Genomic DNA, 10,892 nt, shown 5'->3' with positions numbered 1-10,892 from the left:
TATTTTTCCAATTTCTCCTCTATTACCCCTCAAACAGAAGAATTTCTGGAAAGAGAACAGGGCCACTTGACATTGTGCTTAAGAAACCCTCATCGCTGGGCGAGCCAAACACGCTGTTTTTCCCCAAACAAACGCAAGCCTCTAAAAGCAGCCAGTACATCTGCGCTTTGGAGATCTTTCAAGTGATCTCTAGTTAGAGGGATTTCAGGAGGTCACTTGCACAGCTGTAAGTTTACTTTTGTCTTCCACCATTAAGGCAGAGGGTTTTCTTGAGGGACACCGATGAAGTGCCTTTCAGCGTTCACCCTCTACAGAAGTGGAAGACCGTGTTACTGCCGCGCTTTTGAGGCGGCCTGTTCAGTGACTGCAGGTGGGCAGCCCTAGAAACAGCCTCGGCAACTGTAACTTCCCCTGCTGCAAAATGCCCGAAATACAAAGAAATGCCTAAGACATGGTTGAGCCTCTTGCTGTGAACAGATATATCAAACAATGCAATAAAGATGAGAAATGCCCGGACTGAGTTTGTAATCTGCCAGGACCTGTCTGTCCGGAGCTCGATATCAAATCTCTGATACCATTGTCAGGAGGCTGAAGTTTTGTCCAGAAGTCCACCATTTTCGTGACTCTAAGGCTGAAATGGCATCTTATTTTGAAAGAGCTGAAAACAGGTATCGAGAAAGAGACTTAGCAGGTAAGGAGAAGCAGCACTTGTGGTAGTTTCCTTCCTGAAATTAAGGTCTTCCATACTAGTACAAATCCACAGTAGAACATGGTTTCTGCAGGTTAAGATTCTGCCAGTAAATTTCCAGCTAAATACATGCAACCTATTCTACGTACTGTTAACAGTAACGGGTTAATCATTTGCCAAAGGTACTTACAAAAAGATGAAGCTTCCTCGAAGCTCACAGCAGCTCTTTGTTAGCTCTTCCCTTGCACGGGCACACACAGAGGAAAAGATTCACGTCAGTAAGATGGACCGAACTTGCCTCTCCGTACCAGCAAATTTGGTCCCTCTAACGAGGAACCGAGAGGACTAAGCTTAACCTCAGAGATCTCACCAAGTGACGTATCTTAAATAGTGCTCTGCTGAGGCATTGTTAATCAGAATACTGCTGAAAATAGTAACTCACAGCTGAATACAGTCAGCTGGGAGTTACTATTTTCCTGCAGGGGGGGGGGGGGAAAAGTGAATAGTTGACAAATACGCGCATTCAGATGTTTACCACTTCCACATGTGTGACTGCTATGTTCCTGTGAAGTCTCCTGCAGGAAGACCCACTTCAGATGTACCAAAGTAACTTAGGAACTCAGTTTGCCTATTATACCGTGGTATAATGCAGCATACAAACAGTAATCATAAAAAAACCCCGTTCCTTGTGTACGTGTTCCTTAGCTGAACCTCTCTCTAGTACAGCTTGCTTCAATACTGCGATTGTGTCTGAAAAGACGAACGGGCCACTGTCACAACTGGTACCAGCAGCGTTACAGATAAACTTGGAAGAACTCTGGTTTTTTTGAAGACTGGTCGGCTTTATGAAAACATAGTTTCCAATTACTTCATTGAAATACAGCGACCTTTTTACAAAAGTTGTTTGGGGCATCAAAGCGCGCTGCTGAAATAAAGTCTTACAAAAAGTTTAAAAAGGCACATATAAAGAATAACGTCTTCATGTTTTCTTCTTTCTTTCCAACGCTGTAGGAGGCTTAAAGATTTCCTTTAAATTCATCCAGACTCCTTTAGAATAAGTGTTTTTGTAGACAGCTCGTCTGTCATGAGGCTGCAGCGTTAGATGGTGGGACCACCCGTATCTTCTGGATTTATACCATTCGTTGGAAGTTTGGTTGGTTAAGGCCAAATATAGATTGAAGCAGCAGTATGCACCCAGTACGAGTGCGAGAAGAGTAACAAAACCAAGCATGAAGACAATCCTAGGAAAAGTCAAGAAAAGGTGCTGCAAAGAAAGAAAATAGTCACTTAGTTAAAAAGCTGGAGCATTAAATCACACGGAAGCATGTGACCGCTGCAACACGCCAGCTGCAATGCACATCCGTACGCACGCGCAACTGTGCAGCTCCAGAAATAAGGCCACAGCCCTATCCCCCATCCAGCTCAGCGACGGTCCATTCCTAATTGCATCTCTGCGTAAAGCACAGAGATTTCCAGAAATGTATTTCCTCGCAAGCCTTGCTAATATGCGGGAGTGTTTTCTACACCCATCTATCTATCTCTGAATGTTTGTATTTCATATTGGAATTTTGCTCGTTTGTTTTCTTGTTGCTTTTTTAATTAAAAAAGAATCATTAATGCAGATCATCTGAAAACAAACCGCCAAATGAAGAGGCTACAATCTGGTACAACTTCAGGTTTTGCTGACATGATACAGCTGAAGCAGCTCTTTTCTGAGTTAAATTCCAATACCGGGGAGTGGTAACGGTACTTCTCAAACATGAGCAAACATTCCCTGACCAAGATCCCTTTATAAGAGTACAAGGCACCTTGTTGTCTAGGATGAGGAAGAGAGAAAGCATTTACTACTTGGCACCTCAGCACCACAGGACAGAAAGGGATGAGGGGATTGAAACGCAAATGACTCAAGTGCTAGAGAGACTCAAAGTCACCCTTTGCTTGTACGTGAGAGAAAATAGTCAAGTATCTAAATTCCAGGGTAGTAGGGTCCTGCTTTAACATCTCCATGAAGGTATCCCAAGGACTGTTAACTGTTTCCTAAATGTTACTGCAGTAGATGGTCACTGGAACACAAAGTCATTCTTTGTGAATCAGATCTGCCAAGTGAAAGCAGTCTGGAGACAGAAATACGAAGAATGGGAGAGCTGAATGAAGTGCTATGGGAAAAATCCCATATTTTTAAAGTAGTCTGCAATGGCAGTTTTCTAAACTTAATTAGCCCTGTAAGTCGGTAAAAAACTGCAGCCTGTCCACATTCTGCCTGTGAGAACGGGTGGAGTTGAAAGATTCCTGAAAGCAAAGACCGAGATAAACCTTTTTATAGGCTAATAGCCCAGACAGCATAAACATACCTGAATGAGGAAGAGAATCTCGACAGCACGCTCTTGTCCTTGGTCATCAATGTAACTCCCGCGCATCATGTTTGACAGCAGCACCACTCGGACGAGAAACGCTGCTGTGATGATCGCAACGGTTGCAGCCATGGCAGTCAGCGTGAAGAGGTAAAGGAAGAAATACTTTGCGTTGAAGGCACCAATGCAGTTGTTGACCCACACACAGTGGTGATCAAAACGATGTACACACATACTGCAGAAACCTGATGAGGAGTGACAAGACAGTTCAGTTTTTTGGTTTGTTTTTTTTTTAAGTAATCAATTTGATTTTTACACAGTTTAGGATAGTTTTTCATCTGAAAAAAATCTGAGAATTATGGACATGATTTAGCTGATAGCTTTTTAAGCAAATATACTAATTTCAACCGCGTATCATAAAAAATCCCCAATACTAAAAACAAAGACGTGTATCTCATCTCCTCTTTTATTCACCAAGACTGCAGCTCAAAGACTTTGGTTTCTCTGACAGTACTGCCTAGCAAAGCATATGAAAGGTAGAGATTGTAGCTCCCAGCTTTATTTTGGATGATAACAGCAAATTCTGCAAGAGAAACACAAAATCCTGAACTCGGGTCTTGACCGGTGATGATTTTTCATTTAACTTCCAGATGCTCAAAAGCTTGCCTGTTCCTGACCCCAAATGATACCCTCGGAACTGGTAATTTCTGTGAGAAGAAACAGCAGCAAAACAGTTCCACGGATGGGCAAAGGGCAGCTGTGATCCGGGACCCCAGTAATACGAACATAATCCTGTGCGCGTCGAGCTGGATAACAGAACAGATGTAGTGTGAACTGCAATTATTGATGGAGAATTAATCTGGGAAAGTATTACTGCTATGCTTATCCAGGAAGTTAAGATTCTTACTGCAATGTTTTGATCTGGCTGGCTTCTCCATGTTGCACGTAGGACACACGATGCCTTTCTGAAATAACACACTGTCATATGCATAAATCTTAACCAACGATGCATGATTTGATTTTGTTATTATACCTGTGAAGGAAACAAGAAAAATAGTAAAAGTAACGCTCCGTTTCCAAAGAGCTACAGCTCACAATCAGCACGAGCTTACCAGGATCGGCCCGGGAGCAGAGAATGAAGCAGCCCATGTTCCCAGCCAGCAGCAGGTAGGGCAGCAGCAGGAGGAGGAGGTGGAACTGCAGCTCCCAGCAGTAAACAAACACTTCCCATGTGTACTCCCCATACACTGCAGCTTGCAAGGCTACGTGCAGGACGACAAACAAGCAGCTTCTGTAACAGAAAGGGGACAGTCTATTTAATACTCAGCGTCCTGCTTAACAGGTCAAGTACACTCGGAGGTGATCAGCAAAGACTTTCCAAATGCAAGGAGACACCTCTTTTAGGTTTTCAGGCCAGCATGGGTTGCATATTAATAGTGTTTTCTCCAGGCAATGGCTTCTCCTTCTCCCCACATACGCTCCTTTAAATATGCCAGCTAAATTCACTTCCATTATTGTCATGCCCTTTGGATTTTTTTCCCCAACAGCAGAGTCAAGTACAAAGCAGCCTTGGGGCTGACAAAATATGCCACAGCAACAGGCCACAAAACATTCTGCCAGAAGACATTTGCTGTGTGCTGCTCTGAAAGTAAAGAAAACCCCAGTAAGAGGTAATCTTAAAAAAACCTGTAATAATATAAGCAGCTGTTACGAAATAGCGTGGCAGGAGGTTTGCAATGGCGAACGCTAGTTCCAACCTGTTGGGAGACCTACAGCTTCTGCGAGGCAAGTTGCACAACCGTTTGGCACGCAGGTTTGTTTGGGATGCGTCATACTGAGCAACAACTTTCAGCAGCCTGGCAAACAGACGCTCAGATAAGCCACGCGTTAGGAGAGCAACGTTCACTTACTACAGTTCTCTGCATTATACATCAGTTTGCTGGACTTTTATTACGAGTTTTAAATAACTAGCGATGTGTATTTTACTGCAGCGGGGAGTCCGTTGCAGACAAGCTCTCCTCTACTGCTCTCTCCTACGCCATTTCTGTGTGCAATCCAGCAGGATCCTGCGGAGTCTCCTCTCAGCTGCAGGGCTACGAGAAGACAGCCTGCAAGTGCTGCACCTCACTGGACTTCTGCACGAACTGAAAAATCTCTCGCTTGAATGAGGGGAGGCAGTCGAAGGGTGTGCGTGGAGGATCAAAGTGCCTCCAGCGCACAGCATAACCTAGCAATGACAACTACACCAGGCTCATCAGATAATTGCTCTGCTGCTGACTGCACATTTGACAGTGTAACCACTCTCTCTTGGGCTGTGTTAACAGCAGAGAATCTGCACAGCAGGCAACAAAACAACTGCAGCACATGTTCCACAGCTGTAGATGTTACATCCCTGAAGTGTCTGTCATACTGGAGTTGCTGCCCCCAGAGGAAAGGTATTTAAATCGTTCCTGAAGCAGATCCTAAAGCACCAAAGTTTACAGGACGCTACAAAATTCACCTTAATGCATTGGCAGCTGTGCAGCTTCCCCTTGAGCCACCTGGACATCCAAGCTGCTGGACTAAGAATAATGGGATTTGAGGGAGAGGATGGGGATCGCTAGCTCTGTCTAAACTCTTTCTGCAGCTGCCAGAGAGCCTGTTGTAATTCTCTTGCGGATGCAGTCTCCCACCAGTGTGACCAACATCTGTTACACTGGAAGCTACTGAGCCACATTATCTTTATTTGTCAATATGTTCAAATATTTCAGGGTACCATTTCCCAACAATAAGCAAGGAACAGAAAGACAACAGTGTGGCAAACCTTAAAGGGAATCTGTAACCCCCGACAAGCACCCCTAATGAGGAGGGAATATCTAAGCATAATAGTGAAAGCTCTGATGGTGGCAGGAGGTCACCTGTAGTGGCCAGAAATACTAGTGAAAAATAAGGTCAAAAGCATAAAAAAAAAGTGCAATACCTTGTGTGGAAGAGCCTGTGAAGCACCCTCCGTGTCGCGCTCTGGAGCTGTGCGGGGATTACAAATGACAATACCTGAAGCAAATGAAAACACTGTTATCTGGATTGCACATCACTTCTGCCCTGTGGAACGTTCAAACAAAAACACGTCACCTAGTCCCTCAGTTATATATCACTGTAGCCGTATCGCCAGGGAGGAAGCTCATTTTCAGGGGCATCTGAGGTCCTAAGAATATAGGCAGGCACGTTGCTGGGGTTTTCAAAATGGGGGCGAGGTTCCATATTCTTGGAAGCCCAGAAGGCACAAACAAATGTATCTGGGTTAATGTGTGAAAGTTATAAGGAGCTTATATCAGGTTATAGACTGGGCAACTGGTTAAGCAGGGGATAGAACTGAGCAATTTCTGAACTACAATATGCTTCATCAGGACATCTGACAGATGCAAGCGGAGATAAGCAAAGGGATAAAGCCCACTATCCTCCAGAAAAAGGAAAAAAAAAACCAACCAAAAACCAAACAAACCCCACCAAACCCAAAAAATCCAGTTTCTTCAACTACAGCTGTGATCCAGTCTGATAACTCCACGTCTATCTAACTGCCGTTTCAAAACCAGCTAGGCACAATGAAGAAGAAAACTGCCTGTCTTCGTTCAGCAAAGTCCTCAGCAATAGCCTGTGACTGCAGAATCGTTTGACTCCGCTGTTCAGAAGGTGACAGATCTCTGTAGCAACACGCTGCTCCATCAGTGGTGGAGGAAGTAGAGCAGCTGAGCCTATTTCTAGCTGACATGGAAAGAAAACATGCAGCGAGAGCTTCTTGTCTCAGATGTGAAAGACCAGAAGGCAAAAAGCATATGTAGAGTTGAGAAGATGTTAAATATTTTTCTTTTAACTGGCATGCCTCATATCAGCAGTTCAAGTGACAAGTCTTTTTTAAAAGAGGCTGCGTACTGCAATAGGAAACACACAACGAGACAGAAAAGCAACCTGCATGCGATTGCAAAATTCAAGTTTAAATTAACTGTATGTGTGTTAGCACAGTCTAACATTACATTCGATATCCATTATTCCCCCCCCGATCCCCTGTATTTCAGCCATTCCCTACACCAAAGCAAAAGGCTCTTACAAACACGATTTGTGCTTGCAGTGGCGATGAAAGTAGGAGGGAAGGCGAAGACCTGTACCACACGTATAACCACCTCGCACAACCGAACCGCTGGCAGCAAGGAAAACAGACCCCGGGGGGGAAGCTGACTCGTCGCAGAGCTAGAAATAGCTGTGCTCTGTGCACGTTAATTATTTCATACCGCTGACAATGAATACTTTAAAGGATCTTACAGGAGTGCAGTCAAACAATTTCAACAACTTCCAGGCTTATACGCTTCATTAACTACAGTCAGAAATGAATTTAAAATACAGTGGCTAGAGAACCTATTTAGGATTACCTGTATTTATTTCATGCGTACAAGTATCGATAACATTTCTCCAGACAGTGACTTTACATCACAGCAGTATTTTAATTGCTGATTGTTACACAAATTTCATAGAGGCTCCTATTGAGAAATGTGGGTAAATATTAAATTTATCTGCACAATGATCTCTGTGTCTATAAAGCAAAATCAAAAGAAAGTGTAACCCTAGTAGCAAATTCAAAGTCCGTTTAGACTCATGTAAAAAGCATTAAATATTATTTACAACTTAAATGATGATTGCCTTATCCTTTCCCTTCCAAGAATGCTACACCTTTTTTTTTTCTTCTCCATTCAGACACAGCCCAATAGACAGAAAAATAAGCTAGTGCCTTTTCAATCCATTCCCTGTTTTTACAATAAAACGCCAATTCTTAATCCTCTTTTAAAGCTCTTCATTCCTCCTTCTTTCTTAGGAAACAACAGCCTGCAGCATTATTGCAGGCCCACGTTAAAGAGCTTCCCCTAAAATATCTGCTACCAGTTATAATTCCCTCCCTATTTTAATTCTCAAACCTCCCCCCACCTTTTTCCTCTTAATGACAGCAGCAAATACCGTAAAATTGCAAACAGCTGGGGCCTCGTTGTTATTTAATTTCTCAAAGCCGACGTGTTACGGTGTCACTGAACAATGTACTTTCAGTATCGCGAGAAGCTCCATCCTTACTACAACCCTGCGGTGACCGCAGGCGGCCAGACCGGCGCACGCAGGAGCGGGAGCTGTACGACACAAACGGGTTTTTACTACCTGCTCGGGCAGGATCTCATCAGCCAGAAGGAGACACAGTTCCGTTTCCAATCCCAGTCAGCACTTACCCGAGAGCACTTGTCGAAATAGGAGGGAATATGAAATATACCGTATCGTCACTCTAACCACGTATACTAGCATTTTTTATGGAGGAGATATACACTAATTTTAGCACGACAAACTAGGACAGACCGCCGGGACGGGAGCTGATCATCGCCCTGACAGGTCAGTTCTTTACCTGGCTCGCACCGTTGACACTTCTTGCGAGGAAACTCTCCTTCCTTCCCGAGCAGGCGCAGAGCAGAGCCACAGCAGCGAGGACGAAACACAAGTAAATCACCAAGAGTGTCAGAAAGTCCATCCTGGGCCCTGCAACGCAACAGCAGCAGCTTATCGCTGCCCCTCGGTGCCACCCCTCGGTACCAGCCCCTCGGTGCCAGCCCTCGGTGCTACCCCTCGCTGCCAGCCCCTCAGTGCCACCCCTCGGTGCCAGCCCCTCGGTGTCACCCCTCGGTGCCAGCCCCTCAGTGCCACCCCTCGGTGCCAGCCCCTCGGTGTCACCCCTCGGTGCCAGCGCCTCGGTGTCACCCCTGGGTGCCACCCCTCGGTGCCAGCCCCTCGGTGTCACGCCTCGGTGTTACCCCTCGGTACCAGCCCTTTGTGCCAGCCCCTCGGTGTCACCCCTCGGTGCCACCCCTCCGTGTCACCCTTCGGTGCCAGCCCCTCGGTGTCACCCCTCGGTACCAGCCCTCAGTGCCACCCCTCGGTGCCAGCCCCTCGGTGCCACCCCTCGGTGCCACCCCTCGGTGCCAGCCCCTCGGTGTCACCCCTCGGTGTCAGCCCTTTGTGCCAGCCCCTCGGTTTCACCCTTCGGTGCCACCCCTCGGTGCCAGCCCTCGGTGTCACGCCTCGGTGTCACCCCTCGGTTTCACCCTTCGGTGCCACCCCTCGGTGCCACCCCTCGGTGTCACCCCTCGGTACCAGCCCCTCGGTGCCACCCCTCGGTGCCACCCCTCGGTGCCAGCCCCTCGGTGTCACCCCTCGGTGTCAGCCCTTTGTGCCAGCCCCTCGGTTTCACCCTTCGGTGCCACCCCTCGGTGCCAGCCTTCGGTGTCACGCCTCGGTGTCACCCCTCAGTTTCACCCTTCGGTGCCAGCCCTCGGTGCCAGCCCTCGGTGCCACCCTTCGGTGCCACCCCTCGGTGCCACCCCTCGGTGCCAGCCCCTCGGTGTCACGCCTCGGTGTCACCCCTCAGTTTCACCCTTCGGTGCCACACCTCGGTGCCACCCTTCGGTGCCAGCCCTCGGTGCCAGCCCTCGGTGCCACCCCTCGGTGCCACCCCTCGGTGCCAGCCCTCGGTGCCAGCCCTCGGCAGCAGCCCCGGGGCCCAGCCGTGCTTCCCGCCGTTTGGCCAATCACTAAAACGCGGGCACGGAGCCGCCCGGTGTCCAGCCAGCGCCCCCGACCCCCCCCCCCCCCCCGACACCACGGGATGTTATTTCCCCGTTTTCGGTATTTCCGCACGGCCCGGGACCCCGCCACGGGGCAACCTGCTGACAGGGGACGGCCAAGCCGGGCGCCTGCCGGGCCTCGGGGCTCGCCGCCCCTTCGCCTGCCCGCGCCCTGCCTGCAGCCCGGACAACCCGAGTCCCGCCGCCCCGCCCGACCCCGGGCACCGACGGCGGGACCGAGGGCCGGCCCCGGGGAGGCCGCTGACGGCGCCGGGCCGGGGGCCTGCGGCTTCCGAGCCCCCGGGCGGCAGGAACCCGAGGGTGCCCCGGGGACACAGTCGGGGCCCGCGGGGCGTCGAGGGCGAAGGTCCCCGGCCCCCAGGGGCAGCGGGCGGGAGGGCGCTGGCCCCGGGGGACGCCCCGGGGGGGTGGGGGACGGGACAGGACGGGACGACGCTCCCCTCGGCCGGCACCGCTGGCCCCGGGGGACGCTCGGGGGGGCGGGGGGGGGGACGGGACGGGACGACGCTCCCCTCGGCCGGCACCGGGGGCTGCCCCCCCCCCCTCCCCGCGGCAGGGGGCACGCTCACCGCCGCCCCTCTCCCGAGGCCGACTAATCGATCGCCGAGGCCCCCGCCCCGCCCCGGCCGCTCGGGGATCTGCGGCGGCGGCGGCAGGGCCCGGCGCCACCCGGAAGCGGGCGCCGCGGCGGGAGGCGCCCCCCGCCGGGCCCGGCCCCGGGAGAGCCGCAGGGGCGGCGGCCGCGCCCGGGGACCCGGAGCGCAGCCCGGCTGACCCGCTCTGCCCAAGCGGTTCAGAAGGTCCGTTTCCGAGGACGGCGCCTCTCCAGCCGGCTGCCAGCGCCCGCCCGGGCCGAGCGGCCCCGGCGAGGGGGCCCTTCCCCGGGCTGAGGGGAGCCGGTTGGCGCTGTCAGGACGGGGCCGCCGCTGGGCAACGCACCGGGAAGCCTCTCCGAATCGAGCGAGAAACCGGCCGTCGCCTCCCGAAGGCGCTGAGGCTGTTGGGGAGAGCCGTTCGTCCCGGCCGCCTTCCTTCCTCCGCAGCAGAAACGAAGATTAAGGCAGCAGAAATAAAAGTTAAATCATTTTTATAAGTCCCAGGCTTGTGTGTAGAGTTCTTACGGTCCTGGGCAGCTCGTTACCGTATGAGTCGAGCGCAGCTGACGTGCTGTTTTCTTCCGTTTCCAGAGGGCCTGTGTAACACTGC

General features: G+C 50.3%; 1 protein-coding gene across 2 annotated transcripts; it reads right to left on the bottom strand.

Annotated features, from left to right (window-relative positions):
• Positions 1–1,188: 1,188 nt before the first annotated feature.
• ZDHHC4 (zDHHC palmitoyltransferase 4) lies at positions 1,189–10,316 on the bottom strand. 2 transcript variants are annotated; one of them, XM_076351047.1, is made up of 7 exons: positions 10,256–10,316; positions 8,453–8,583; positions 5,999–6,072; positions 4,152–4,330; positions 3,947–4,072; positions 3,040–3,284; positions 1,189–1,952 (listed from the first exon to the last, which is right to left on the bottom strand). In XM_076351047.1, the coding sequence occupies exons 2-7, from the start codon at positions 8,573–8,575 to the stop codon at positions 1,668–1,670; spliced, it is 1,032 nt and encodes a 343-aa protein (XP_076207162.1). In that variant the 5' UTR covers positions 8,576–8,583; positions 10,256–10,316; the 3' UTR covers positions 1,189–1,667. The 2 variants fall into 2 exon arrangements, with proteins under 2 accessions (XP_076207162.1, XP_076207163.1); XM_076351048.1 differs by lacking the exon at positions 10,256–10,316 and adding an exon at positions 9,491–9,568.
• Positions 10,317–10,892: the final 576 nt, after the last annotated feature.

This window comes from Aptenodytes patagonicus, chromosome 13 (assembly GCF_965638725.1).
Source record: "Aptenodytes patagonicus chromosome 13, bAptPat1.pri.cur, whole genome shotgun sequence".
In the NCBI taxonomy this organism is placed as follows: domain Eukaryota; kingdom Metazoa; phylum Chordata; class Aves; order Sphenisciformes; family Spheniscidae; genus Aptenodytes; species Aptenodytes patagonicus.
Note: the sequence above shows the minus strand (reverse complement) of the source record. Positions and strands in the feature narration are given on the sequence as shown.